Raw genomic sequence first — 15460 nt, 5'->3', positions numbered from 1 at the left:
AAATGCTAGCAAACGCAGCTACCTACTTCAGCCTGCTGACGTCAATAAGGTAGTTTGCTGAACTGGAAGTTACTGAACTGAGCGGATACGTTGACGTCTTGCTTTACAGGCAGACCTAGGTCTAACGTTAGTCCTGCTGTCAAATTTAAAATCCCTGGAATTTGCACGCCAGATTGTCGTTAGTTTTTGAAGGCCTCCCATGTAACGCTAGATTGTCGTTAGTTTCCGAAGGCCTCTCATGTAACGCTAGATGGTCGTTAGTTTCTGAAGGCCTCTCATGTAACGCAAGATTGACATCACAGGTTGTTTCTCTGCGCTGACTTGAGAGTGAAAACAACACTCCGATACTGTGATCTGAGGACTTGTAAGTTATTGCTATTTCTCAACAGCGCTTCGTGATTTCTGCATAGCTGTTTAGTGAAACAGTTGTCATTGGCAGGAAATATTTGTGTTATAGAATACATTGTTTTTTCTTCTACAAGTTTCACTGTATGCAACTATTTTTATCCGCCCTTTATGATTGCTTTATGCTTGGATTTGTAGGTTTAGTCTCATATATTGAAGCCTGTAATTGGAGGTGTGAAAGAGACAGAAGATCATCGTGTTTATGCCAACTTAGCAGAACACATGGCCTAACTGTTAGATTGTCTAGCCCTTGAAGGCATACATTATACTATTGAAATGCAGGGCCACGTTTTGTCTTGGGATACGCAACTCGCGCACTACTAACAGGGTAGGTATGTATGAAGTCTTATTGTGATCCAACAGGTTCAGAGAAGGGTTCAAGAAGGCAGGCCACTGTACCCAAGCCCAGGGCTTGTCCTGAGGTTTGTTTGGGGCCTAAATATATGGCAGGCATTGTTAGTGTGATCCCCCAGTGAGCTCTATTTCATCTGGAAGAAAGGGAAGCTAAACAAAGTGTGAAAATAGCCCGATCCTTTCTCTTTCCTGTTTAGAGTTGTGGGGGGGAACTCTTGGGGCGCGTGGTGTTAATGTATGCCAGATGGACACTGGTTGCACGTGTGGGGAGTGGCGTCCACATGCATGCAGGAAGCGTCTTTTTTTAGGAGGCACTGGGGGGGGGGGAGTGGCGTGTGCGTTTGGGAGTGTGTGTATATGTTTTTGAAGGGGGGGGCACTGCTTGATCCTAGAACCCCCCCCCCCCCCCAGCAGAGCAGCAGCAGCTTGCTCACAGGAACTCTCCCCTTTGCAACCCCCAACCACACACGCACACACACCCGCACACGCACACACACACACAAACCCTACACCCCTCCACATCCCTACATTTTCATTTGCCTAGTACCTGTCCATGTCACGACAGGTGTGTATTTACTGGCGCTGTGCGTGCGTATGTGTATTGGGGCTGTTTAGAGTGGACGGAGATGGCGGCTGGATGCCCTCTGGCTTTAAATACTCCCCCGCTGAGCCCCTCTGGCTTTAAATACTCCCCCGCTGAGCCTCTCTGCTTTATCTGGCTTTAAATACTCCCCCGCTGAGCCTTTATCTGGCTTTAAATACTACCCCTGCTGAGCCTCTCTGCTTTATCTGGCTTTAAATACTCCCCGCTGAGCCTCTCTGCTTTAAATACTCACCCCTGCTGAGCCTCTCTGCTTTATCTGGCTTTTAACACTCTCATTGAGCCTCTCTGCTTTAAATACTCCCCCGCTGAGCCTCTGCTTTATCTGGCTTTAAATACACCCTCAGCTGAGCCTCTGCTTTAAATATCACCCCAGCTGAGCCTCTGTTTTAAATACTACCCAGCTGAGCCTCTCTGGTTTAACACCCCTCATTGAGCCCCTCTGTTTTAAATACTCCGGCTGAGCCTCTGTTTTATCTGGCTTTAAATACTACCCCGCTTGGAGCCTCTCTGCTTTTGGGGGCTACTGGCCCATTCATGGAGAGCCCTCTGTTTTAAATACCCCTCGGGCTGAGCCTCTGCTTTAAATATTCCTGCTTGAGCCTCTCTGCTTTATCTGGTTTTAAATACTCCCCCGCTGAGCCTCTCTGCTTTATCTGGTTTTTAAATACTACCCCTGCTGAGCCTCTGTTTTATCTGGTTTTAAATACTCCCCCTGGAGAGCCTCTGCTTTAAATACTACCCCTGCTGAGCCTCTCTGCTTTATCTGGCTTTAAATACTCCCCGCTGAGCCTCTCTGCTTTAAATACTCCCCCGCTGAGCCTCTCTGCTTTATCTGGCTTTAAATACTACCCAGCTGAGCCTCTCTGCTTTAAATACTACCCAGCTGAGCCTCTCTGCTTTAAATACTACCCAGCTGAGCCTCTCTGGTTTAAATTACCTCCTCACATTGAGCCTCTGCTTTATCTGGTTTTTAAATACACCCCCGCTTGAGCCTCTGCTTTATCTGGCTTTAAATACTCCCCCCTGCTGAGTCTTCTGCTTTAAATATCTCCTCACTTGAGCCTCTCTGCTTTATCTGGTTTTTAACACTCCCCCTCACTGAGCCTCTCTGCTTTAAATACTCCCCCGCTGAGCCTCTCTCTTTATCTGGCTTTAAATACTCCCCCGCTGAGCCTCTGCTTTAAATACTCCCCCGCTGAGCCTCTCTGCTTTAAATACTCCCCCGCTGAGCCTCTCTGCTTGCCCAAGTTATGCTGACACCGGTGTGTGCATGCTCGCGGTGTCACTCACTCACACTCACACTCACACTCACTCACACTCACATGAGGATGTTTCACTGCGAACCTGTGGGGGGTGTAGTACTGAGTTTAGGAGTGGGAAGTGTGTGTGTATGTATGTGTGTTTGCTTGTGTGTGTGTGTTTGTGTGTTTGCTTGTGTGGGTGTGTGTTAGTAAATAGGCGGAAAACTGCAACTGTCGTACTTCAAAGTGACGTTGAGTGTGTTCGAGACCCTTGCGCTGTGCAGACATAATCATCATCATTATATCATTATGAATAATGAATCGCTTTAATTTGGTTTGGATGCTGTCAGCTTCTGCATGTCAGAGAGAAGTGCCCAGCGGAAGCTCAGAGAGAAGTGCCCAGCGGAGGTTCAGCGCGAGGTCTTCCGCGCGGTCACCACGGGCCCGAGGCGCGCGTCTGGGCCGAGCCAGGGCTGAGCGGCATGGAGTGCTCGTGCTCGTAAAGAAGCCCACCGTAGAGCTCAAACATTAGTGACCACTTGTGTTGTGCTGCCTGTTGTTGTTGACTGCTCCCATGATGTCACCCGTTTAGTCCTTTGATTTGTGCTGTTTTCTCGTCTTTTCCTGTCTCTCTTCCCCCCTCTCTCTCTCTCTCTCTCTTGTGTTTGGAATCTCTTGCCTGCTAATCTGTCTTTCAATCACATGATCTCTCTCTCCTGCACCTTCTCTTCCTCTCTTCCTCTCTTCCTCTTTTGTCTGTAAATCTCTATCTTTATTTTGATTTCTATCTTTCGACGCCGATTTCTTATTCGACGCTCTATCTTTATCGACGGATTCCTAGATCCTTCCTGATCCATGAGAGTTTCGATCTGTCTCTCTCTCTCTCCTCCTCTCTCTCTCTCTCACTCTTTTCTCTCACTCTTTTCCCCTGGTCTCTCTCTCACTCTTTTCTCTCACTCTTTTCCCCTGGTCTCTCTCTCTCTCTCTCTCCCTCCCTCTCTCCCTCTCTCCCTCTCTCTCTCTCCTCTCTCCCTCCCTCCCTCTCTCCTCTCTCCCTCCCTCCTCTCTCCCTCCCTCTCTCTCTCTCTCTCTCTCTCTCTCTCTCTCTCTCTCCCTCCTCCTCCTCCTCCTGCGTGTGCAGTGCTCTTATAGGGAAGTTGAGGTTGAGGGACCAGGGAGGGAGCTGAAAGGGATGGAGTGATGGAGTGGATGAGCCTTATGTTGGTGATCTGGCCTGGGTTGTAGCGCCTCTCCATACTCTGACCTTAGATGTTTGGTTGTTCCGCGCTTGGCCTCTCTCACGCTATGATTCGGTACATTTTTTCAATTAGCTGGTAATCAACGCTTCGCCAATTCCTACTCCCCCCCACGCGCAATAAGCCACACACACACACACACACACACATACACACACACACATATATACATACATATACACATATACACAGACACACACACACACACAGATACACATATACACACACACACACACATATACACATACACAGACACACACATATATACACATACACACACACATACACATATACACACACACACACACATATATACATACACATATTATACACACACACACAATAACACCACACGCGAACACACACACACAGACACACACACACATCACACATTATATATACATCATTATGCCACATATACATACACATATACATATATTACTATATATTAATAATATTATTATTACACATATATAATAATAACATACACACATTGATACATTAAGCATATATATTACAATAAAATACACATATTATTGCCAATATATAATAATAATATATACACATACATATACACACACACAATATTATACACATACACACGTTACAATATATATAAGAATATACACATACATCATTATTAATATCATCAATATCATCACACGCTAATAATAAGGTTAATATATATATTACACATACACACAATATTAATATTATACACATATACACATTATTATTACAAATATAAAGCCATATTAATATACGCAGACATTATTATACATATTATATATATTATCACACACACACATATAACATATATTGCTGATATTAATACTATCATCATATACACATACATATTAATAATAATAATATTATACATTAATATTAAGGCCATTACTATTGGCTAATATCAATATATACACATACATTGCGAGCAAGTTACACATACACACAATAATACATACACACACACATACACACACACATATATAACATATACACACAATACATATACAATAATATATACACAATAACAATATATACACACACATGTCAAAACACAAACACACATATACACACACACACACATACACACAAAGAGGTGACTTCTTAGGCAAATACACACACACTTAGAGATTATGACTTCTGAAGCATATGCACTGTGTATGCACTCACTCAGAAATAAGACTCGGTCATCTTGCCATCTTAGGTAGATGCCCTGCCCATTTACACACACACAAACCAGTATGTTGTTGGGTATTTGTCTTATGGGTAATGGCTTTAGAATGTTGTTATTAGTCATGAGGAAGTGCCATTTTAGGGTGATCATTGCCAAAGACATACCCAGATAAGTGAAGACAGGAGGGTGATTGTTGCCATAGAGACATACCCAGATAAGTGAAGACAGGAGGGTGATCGTTGCCATAGAGACATACCCAGATAAGTGAAGACAGGAGGGTGATTGTTGCCATAGAGACATACCCAGATAAGTGAAGACAGGAGGGTGATCATTGCCAAAGACATACCCAGATAAGTGAAGACAGGAGGGCAGGCTCTCTTGTGCCCTAGCTTCCTAAGCCTCTAATCTCGTTCACCCTCTTATCGGCCGCCTCTTCTTAGGCCATCCTTAAAAATTTTTTTTTACTTGTCAAACCGACCGACCGGTCAATTTAGAACCGACCCAAATTTTTTTTTTTTCCCCTTTAGTCCTGACCGACTTGCCGGTTGTAAACTTGCGTTAATAATCGACCGATTCCATTGTTTTTTTACTCTAAACAACCAATACAAAATGCAATAAAATAATATTTATTTAGTAGGCCCAAGTATTGTGAATATAAATTGCTACATGCAAACGTGGCTCACTTAAAAAAAAAACCTGCGTCATCTCTACACCATTGGTTTTACGCATGTCACACTATGGCCTACGCTTCGTTTCATTCACACACAAACTGATAACGCTGTTGCAAGTTCTGGAAGAACTGTGGCCAGATCTTTTTCTCATCCCTTCTCCCCTAGTTTAGCATTTGACCGTCGGAGTATTGAAATTGGTTGTGGTCCATTCAGCATTTTCAAAATATGGGTCCAGTCATGGAGACTGCTGGTCCAGCGAGTCGTGGAGGAAATTAGGCCGGTGCTTCATCTGATAATTTGCTCTTGAGTTGATCAAGAAACCGCTGATCGGCGAAAAAAAACAACAAACGTTTCTGCTATTCTCGATGTCATTAAACATGGAGCCCTACAATTAAGTGGTGGTATGAGCATTCATTCAATGTGCTGCCGAGAGAAACTGAAACTAATCGATGCACGTTGGTATAAAAGTTCGCTTCAACCTGTTGGAAGGCTATTTATTTATTTAACTAAACTTAATAGAACGACGTTGTTTTTGGAACTTCCTTAGAAAACAGAGTGACTGTAAAATACACTGTATAGCATTGGTATTGTATAGTCAAATTTCAATATAACGTGGCCAAGAGCTATTGTAGCCTTCTTTTCTGCGCATACATGTAGATGAGCCCTATGACCCAAAAAAGTCTGCCATGACCGGGCCTCAGGTCAAAGAAGTTTGAGAAAGGCTGGTCTATATAACCTGCATCAGAATGAGGTTTGCAATGGTAGCCTGAAGGCACGGGTTGGACATTTGTGTAAATTCATTCCTCACGAATCACCATGACCAAAATTGAACTTTTTTTTTTTTTTACTTTGAATCTTGAAAAAAAAATATTGACCTACCTACCGACCCATTTTTAATTGTTTTTTGCCTACTGCAAACAAAAAATATTTTAAGGATGGCCTTACCTCTAAACCTCCATCACCCTCAAAACGGCCCTCCACCTCTTATCTTATCACTACTGCATGGGGCGCATGCTCGTGCAGCGACTGGCAGCAAGTCACGTCTGTTCGTAAACTCTGTTTGTTTGTTTTTGTGATTGTGTCTTTAATGCGACATTTTTTACGCACAGTATTTAAATGGCCAACAAAACATCTTACTGCTGGACTTTTAATATACTTTTATTGAGTTGACCAGAAAAGCATCAAATCATGGAGATAACCGTCTTGTTCCTTCTGTGGACAGTGATCTATCTCGCAGGAAGCGCCAACCGGTTCATCAAACCGGATATAACATACAGCAGAGACTTTTCTTCTCAATGGAGTTACTTTCAGGATCTTCGTACAGGGACCCTAGTGGCTCCTGATCTAAAACTGTCTTGCCGATCAAACAATTGGAAAAGGATTCTACCGTAGCGTTTCCCATAAGATCAGGAAGCCAGGAAAGTGGGCTGGCCTCGTCAAAGACTAAGGAGACAACCCCTCTCCCGTATCCCTTTGCTTTCCATAATTCTCTCGAATGCGCGGTCTCTTCGAAACAAGGTAGATGAGCTGCAAGCCAATGTCTGATTCCAACACGAATTCAGAGACGCTTGCTTGTTGGCGATCACAGAGACATGGTTGTCACCAAGCGGGTTAAAGTCAGGACTGATGAATCCATACGGAGTCTGCAGGGCTGCTATGAGTGTACAGACTGGGAAATGTTTAAGCAATCCTGTCTGGACATTGACGTTCTCACAGATGTTGTCAGTTGTTATGTCACCTTTTGTGCTTTTGTGAAGCACTCGGGGCACTCCTATACAGGAAAAGACCGGCATTTAGAGCGGGGAACCTTCCAGAGCTTGAAAAACTAAAAAAGGAAGTTAAACATGAAATCGCAAGAGCAAAGAGCTATAAAGAAAAGCTAGAGGACCAAATGGGGAACAATAATCTAGGCTCTGCCTGGGATAGCATGAAAACCATAATCGGAACTAAGGAAATAAGAAATTCTAAATTGGTGCTGGATGGGTTCACATGTGATAGAAAGCTGGCACAGACGTTGAATGAGTTTTATCTGAGGTTTGACACACCCACATTTAAGGATGGCACTTTAGAGCAAAAAAACTACCTAATGGACAGTGCCCCAGCGCCCTTTGATTTGCATGCCGTAGTAGATACCTTCAGACACTCAAAGGTTAAGAAGAGCCCCGGGCCTGATAACATAGGGGGTCGCCTACTCACTTTGTGTGCTGAACAACTTGGTCCAATATTTTATTACATATTTAAGCTCTCCCTGAGCCAACAGAGAGTCCCCAAAATTTGGAAAAATTCGACTATTGTTCCTGTGGCCAAAATCAGTCACCCTACGGTTTTAAATGATTTTAGACCAATTGCCTTGACCTCATTGGTGATGAAATGTTTTGAAAAACTAATGAAAAGGATGCTCCTTATCAAAACAGAATTTATTGGACCCACTACAATTTTGCCTATAGGGCCAGGCGGGGGGTTGAGGATGCAGTGGTTGCTTTTAGCATGGTAGGTTTCATGGGTCAGGACTGTAGATATTGATTCAAGGTGAGTAGCCGGAAGAGTCGCTCTGTTCGCCCCCAAGTTGTGTGTGGTGGTTAAATCGGGTCACTGTGTTCAACAAAGACAGTGTCATCGGCCACTAGCCCTGTACCTCCTCTCATAAGGACACAACAGACTTCCAGGAATTCCTGTAGTGGGAACAAATACAGACAGTGTACAAGATGACGGGATAGAGTCCTGAAAATACATTTCTAGTTGCTAAAACCTCAAATATTAGTTCTTTATATTAAAATGTTTTTTTTTATCTCTACTTGTAAATACCTCGATGTCGCCTGCACACTGTAAATAAATAAATGAAATAATCACCTGTCAATTCCTTCCTGCCCCAAAGGTCAGTACTTCCTGCTGCAGCCGCCACCATGTTCTGGAAGTTCGACCTGCACAGCACGTCCCACATGGAGCAGCTGCTGGAGCGTGATGACGTGACGCTGCACGAGCTCATGGAGGAGGAGGACGTGCTGCAGGAGTGCAAGGCCCAGAACCGCCGGCTGCTGCTCTTCCTCTCCCAGGACCAGTGCATGCACGAGCTAGTAGGCCTCATCACACAGGAGCCCCCTGCTGACCTGGAGGAGAAAGTGCGCTTCAAGTGAGTATGTGTGCGCCGCGCCACATGGTCCATCCAACGACCCCATAGAGCTTTTGTGCCGCATGGTCCATCCAACGACCCCATAGAGCCCATAGAGCTTTTGTACTTTGGAAACACAAGGAAGGGAGCAGGATTCACTCAATCTTTTTTGTGAGCATGTGATCATGTGTCCACCCCTAAATATGCCTGACCACTATATTAATTGAGAGAATGTGTCAACCCCTAAATATCCCTGACCACTATATTAATTGATGGCCTACCCTGAAGAATACTGTATTGCTCTTAAGGAAATGTAGCCTATCGGTGAGATTGAGAAGGGTGCAGAACAGGGAGAGACTCAAAGCATGCAGACGTGGGGAAAGCCAACTGGACTAGGTAGATGCGTTCATGGGGAAAGCCAACTGGACTAGGTGGATGGGTTCATGGGGAAAGCCAACTGGACTAGGTGGATGGGTTCATAGTAGTACACTTTAAGGGACCAGTCAGAGTCAAGCTCAAAGTCCAAGTCCTAAATTCAGTATTTGATGTTGATTTTGATAACGCCCAGATAGATTGATCATGTAATTGATCAGATAAAAATAGCTGTACAGGTGTCTACATTGATTAAGGATTTGCATTACCATAATCTCGAACTTGTTTATTTCATTAAAAGCATGTAAACAAACATCAGCAAGTCACCTCTTTTGGGATAGCGTGCGCCATACTCGCTGAGCTTAGCTCTTCTGTGAGACCATGCTCCGGAGCAGGAGGCCGTCGCAGAGTTGTGGTTTTGCAGAGGCCCCCCCCCCCCTCCTCCTCCGCACTGCCCGCACGTCAGCTCGCGCTCAGCGGGGGCCCACAGGGTGACCGCACACCAAGCGGGAGGAGCAGTGAGTTGAGTCGAAAGCCAGAGGTGTGCGAGAGATTCTGATTGGGCGAACAGGGCAGAATGGTAACAACTCAAAGCCAACAGTTTGAAATGTTTTCACATGAACGTTGACCGCCTCTGCTTGATCAAATGTAACTCCCCTCTTCAGGGCTCTACACTAACATTTGTTTTCAGGAGCACTTGTGTGTTAAAAAATTTAGGAGCACAGACAAAAATTTGGGCGCACAGTCAGTTCTGTACTTAACTTACACATAATCTAACATTATACTGCAGCTAACACTTAAACATGCCAGTGCACCAATTGCGAATATTAAGAATGACTGACAACATTTAGGCTACAGGAAACAGGATTTTAAAGATCAGTGCCTACTTTATTTTCAGTCTGTTATATTTTCCTACATTTTGTTAATGTAAAATAATATAATACATTGGCATATTTGCGTTTAGCCTGTATATCAAGTATCCTGCCAAATGTAGGCTAATTTATTTATTTGTGAATCCATCTATAGCTAAACCAAATATGCCCATGGTGACCTATCTGACTGCATACTGCCTAATACTACTACTACTAAAACAGTCCATTTTCTCTTCCACAAAACCCAACATAGGCTAATCAAGGATATATGTTTTATACTTTTAGTTTTTATTTGAAATATCTGCATTGATGGGGCAGTAGGCAAACATTAGGCCTACTTTTCGTTTTGCACTTCAGCTTGTATTCGTTGTAAACAAACAAGCATGCGTGGAAGCCTGGAGTTGTCAGTAGCGTTCTACCTTTGAATAAAATGGGAGTATTATGGGAGGCTACTTTTGTGCCGGTTCGCTACAGCTAGGCCTATATTTTGCATATTGCAGCCAATACGTCAACTGGGCTAAAAGGCCGGTTACCTTTCCTTCTCTCACTGCATTCTCAGAATCTCATCCTGTTCCTCCTATATCCAATGAATTCAGTGGATAGAAGAACTAATTTCTTCAATCTTTGCATCTTGGCTGGCTAGTCTAACTTTCCGCTTTTTCTGCTCTTGGACTTGATAGAAGCGACTACTAGCGAGTCACAACGCGAAACTGCTAACGTTGATCATGGAGGTGTAGTTTGTATGCTGCATTCGGCGACGTGATTCTATGGTTTGCACCAGTAATGTTTCGATGTTATGTGTGTATTTTGTAGACAAACATTGACATGGTTAGAAGCCATTAGCACCAGTGCTTTCTAAATATTTTTTTTGCACTCGCACGGCATCATTTTTACTGGCATGTGCGAGTGCAATGGGCGCACTGTAGAGCCCTGCCCCTCTTGCTTTAGGCTCAACATCGCACTAATCTCTCTGGGCTGTAGTATACCACTATGCTGTACCCACAGGAGCAGCTTGAACAGGCCCTCCCTCCCTAACTCAATAGAGCACAATGCACAGCTGACCCTGAGGATGGGGGCAAGTCCCTGCATGAGGGAAGTGCAGCTGGCCAGCAGGACAGAGGGGCAGTGCGCTGGAGAGTTGGATGCTGACCAGTTGGTCTTGTGTACCGTTTGCTTACTGTCTCGCGGCCCTTCTCTCCCCTACAGAGTTGTACACAGAAACACACCCTCACGTTGGTAGTGCTTGTGTGAGCTTGCAGAGCTGTGTGTGTGTGTGTGTGTGTGTGTGTGTGTGTGTAACCAGTCCAACTCTCTTATCAGTTGTGAGCCCTGTTTGAAGACCGTACCCAGATTACCCACAAACCAGCAGGCCGTTTCCACGGTTGACATCCAGTCAGAAAGAACCAGATGACTCTGTAAATGCCTCTGGCACTGGAACCAAGCCAGGTCATGCCAATGCCTCCAGTACCTGCCAGGTCATGCCAATGCCTCCAGTACCTGCCAGGTCATGCCAAGCCTCCTCTTCCCCAGTACCTGCCAGGTCATGCCAAGCCTCCTCTTCCCCAGTACCTGCCAGGTCATGCCAATGCCTCCTCTTGCCCAGTACCTGACCGTGTGGTTGGACTAGTTTGGGTTGGCTAGTGAGAGAATCAGTGGCCATCTACTGTCTGCTGTAATCGGAATGCTAATGTAATCGGAATGGCTTCCGTCAGCCCCCTGAAGAGAAACAAGAGGCGTCTGTTAGCAGCGGAGCTGAAATGAAGGGAGGAAGTGGGTCACAGGGGCTAATTTTCATTTTTTAACGGAATTAGATCCAGACGCAGCCGCAGTCCCAGATTGTGTTTTTACGACATGCCAGCAGGAGAGGAGTCGATTAGGAGGGATATTCCCTCCAGTTAATCTCATTATGTCGCTATTATGGAAAAAAAGTCTGAGAATGTCGTCCAGCTTGACTTGGTGGTAACACTTTCAGTATGAGCACAGAATGGAAATATAATGACGTCTCATTTGAACAGGACGGCTATGTTCTCCCGCAGAGCTGGTGCACTGTACTGAGGGAGGCATGGTGTAGTGGAGATCCATTGCTTAACTGTGAGATGCCACAGAAGTTTATAATTTGAGTTACACAAACTACAGCAGTCAGCCCAACACAGTCTCATTGCACCAAGAAGAAGCACAGGAACGCTCCTCAAATTTCAAAATGATTTGTAAAAGGTCTGTCTTCATTCAGAGTGTTTTGGCTAGAGGAGAGACTCTCAGAGCTGGTAGCAGAGTTGCCCCATAGGAATGCCCAGTGCGTAGAGAAACAGAATGAACCAGCGCACACTGTAAAAAGGGCGTCGTCCTTCTCAGCAGCGCTGGGCTCGTGTTCCATGGTTAAAACGGAAGAAGAAATGCGCTAAATCATAACTTGTTGGACGACTTCGGTCTCCTCTCTCCCTCTTTAATTACTCTCCCGAGAATCAGCCATGCACCGATTACTTGGAATGCCACTCATAGCAATAAGCACTTGCAGCCACCTCGGGCCAAGCAGCGCCTCTGAACGCACCAGAGTGCCCACAGTCTGGCCCATCTGCAGTGTCCGGTGTCTGTCTGCTCTGTAGACGTTCCTTAAAAGGTCCTGGGGCAGTGGCTTGCTGCGCATGGACTGAGGTAATGCTAGCAGCTGTAGTTCCACTTCCTGTCATGACGGACCTTTTTCCTGACCGCTCAGTACCTTTAATATGAAAAAGGGCAGAACGATACTCAATCATGCCTTTGTGGTCTAAAGATTCCCAGCTTAGGGGTCTAAAACTGGGACAGTTATTTTGTTGTGTGTGTATGTATGTGTATGTATGTGTGTGTGTGTGTGTGTGTGTTACGCCTGACTGTCTGAAAGGCGAAACAGGAAGTTAAACGGCATGACATCTTGTGTTAGTCACAGTGTGCAGTTGCATCCTCCTCCTTCCTGTGTACATCGCTCAGACACACACTCACACACACTCACACACACTTGTGATGAAATGGTTCTTTCCTCAATCTTAAGCCTCTTACCTGTTTTGTGTTGGTCTCTTCCAGTCTGTTCAAAATGACGTAATACACCCTTCACAATCATAACTGTGACTAAATGACTTAATACACCTGTCAATCATAACTGTGACTAAATTACCTAATACACCCTTCGCAATAGAGTACTGAAGCCATGACGTAGCGTTGTCAAGGCAGCAATTTCACTGGATCTAAACAAATCCATCTAACCATAGTAATCACCATAGCGATGCTTTTTCTTAATCTATTTCAATAATTTTACAACGTTTCTAAGACGTTAGTATATTTTTTTTACACTGTAGGAATCACATACTACAACATATATTCATACCAACATGATCAAATTTGTGACTTGAGTTTTATTTTAACATGGGCTTCCTCCGTAAAAGAGACCTGCATGTAACTTCACAGCATGCGGTTAAAATCCTTCACTTCACAGACGTGTTTCGCCTGCAGCTAGTCTTTGAGAAGACGTGTTTTGCCTGCCGCCGCTAGTCTTTGAGAAGACGTGTTTTGCCTGCCGCCGCTAGTCTTTGAGAAGACGTGTTTTGCCTGCCGCCGCTAGTCTTTGAGAAGACGTGTTTTGCCTGCCGCCGCTAGTCTTTGAGAAGACGTGTTTTGCCTGCCGCCGCTAGTCTTTGAGAAGACGTGTTTTGCCTGCAGCCGCTAGTCTTTGAGAAGACGTGTTTTGCCTGCAGCCGCTAGTCTTTGAGAAGACGTGTTTTGCCTGCAGCTAGTCTTTGAGAAGACGTGTTCTGCCGCCGCTAGTCTTTGAGAAGACGTGTTTTGCCTGCAGCCGCTAGTCTTTGAGAAGACGTGTTTTGCCTGCAGCTAGTCTTTGAGAAGACGTGTTTGCCTGCAATAGTCTTTGAGAAGATCGCGTGTTTTGCCTCTAGTCTTTGAGAAGGCGTGTTTTGCCTGCGTCGCTAGTCTTTGAAGGCGTGTTTTGCCTGCAGCCGCTTAGTCTTTGAGAAGGCGTGTTTTGCCTGCCGCTAGTCTTTGAGAAGACGTGTTTTGCCTGCCGCTAGTCTTTGAGAAGACGTGTTTTGCCTGCAGCCGCTAGTCTTTGAGAAGACGTGTTTTGCCTGCAGCCGCTAGTCTTTGAGAAGACGTGTTTTTTGCCAGCCGCGTAGTCTTTGAGAAGATCGTGTTTTGCCGTCGCCGCTAGTCTTTGAGAAGACGTGTTTTGCCGCCGCTTAGTCTTTTGAGAAGGCGTGTTTTGCCTGCCAGCCCGCTCTTTGAGAAGATCGTGTTTTGCCTTCGCCCGTAGTCTTTGAGAAGGCGTGTTTTGCCCACCGCTAGTCTTTGAGAAGACGGTTTTTGCCTGCAGCTAGTCTTTGAGAAGACGCGTGTTTTGCCCGGCCGCTAGTCTTTGAGAAGACGTGTTTTGCCCGCAGCTAGTCTTTGAAGACGTGTTTTGCTGCAGCCCGCTAGTCTTTGAGAAGACGTGTTTTGCCCGCCGCTAGTCTTTGAGACGACGTGTTTTGCCTGCAGCTAGTCTTTGAGAAGACGTGTTTTGCCCGCCGCTAGTCTTTGAGAAGACGTGTTTTGCCTGCAGCTAGTCTTTGAGAAGACGTGTTTTGCCCGCCGCTAGTCTTTGAGAAGACGTGTTTTGCCTGCAGCTAGTCTTTGAGAAGACGTGTTTTGCCTGCCGCCGCTAGTCTTTGAGACGTGAAGTATCCACTGGAATTTCGTTTCTTTCTATCACACCTGCCAGGGAATCCGTGTTATGTGACTAAGCTGCTGTCTAGCAGCTAAAACACCTTTAAATGCTAGATGCATTTAATGCTAGATTCAATGCTATTTAAGCCACTTCGAAAGTTTGTTTAGATCCAGTGATTCTACCATCATGGAAACGGAACGTCACTCTTCGGTACTCAATCATAACTGTGACTAAATGACCTAATACACCTGTCACAATCATAACTGTGACTAAATGACATAATACACCTGTCACAATCATAACTGTGACTAAATGACCTAATACACCTGTCACAATCATAACTGTGACTAAATGACATAATACACCTGTCACAATCATAACTATGACTAAATGACCTAATACACCTGTCACAATCATAACTGTGACTAAATGACATAATACACCTGTCACAATCATAACTGTGACTAAATGACATAATACACCTGTCACAATCATAACTGTGACTAAATTACCTAATACACCTGTCACAATCATAACTGTGACTAAATGACCTAATACACCTGTCACAATCATAACTGTGACTAAATGACCTAATACACCTGTCACAATCATAACTGTGACTAAATTACCTAATACACCTGTCACAATCATAACTGTGACTAAATGACCTAATACACCTGTCACAATCATAACTGTGACTAAATGA

The 15460-nt window shown here is 44.7% G+C and overlaps 1 protein-coding gene across 1 annotated transcript in view; it reads left to right on the top strand.

Moving 5' to 3' along the window:
* Window positions 1-8591: 8591 nt before the first annotated feature.
* Window positions 8592-15460, top strand: part of LOC125288912 (serine/threonine-protein phosphatase 6 regulatory subunit 2-like) — a 38012-nt gene continuing 31143 nt past the window's right edge. Inside the window, 1 exon segment of the mRNA XM_048235619.1 lies at window positions 8592-8841. Within this exon segment, the coding sequence (XP_048091576.1) occupies window positions 8615-8841 (227 nt within the window). The 5' untranslated portion in view covers window positions 8592-8614.

Source organism: Alosa alosa, chromosome 23, assembly GCF_017589495.1.
Source record: "Alosa alosa isolate M-15738 ecotype Scorff River chromosome 23, AALO_Geno_1.1, whole genome shotgun sequence".
Classification (NCBI taxonomy): domain Eukaryota; kingdom Metazoa; phylum Chordata; class Actinopteri; order Clupeiformes; family Clupeidae; genus Alosa; species Alosa alosa.
The sequence above is the reverse complement of the archived record's forward strand: the minus strand, read 5'-3'. Positions and strand labels throughout refer to the sequence as shown.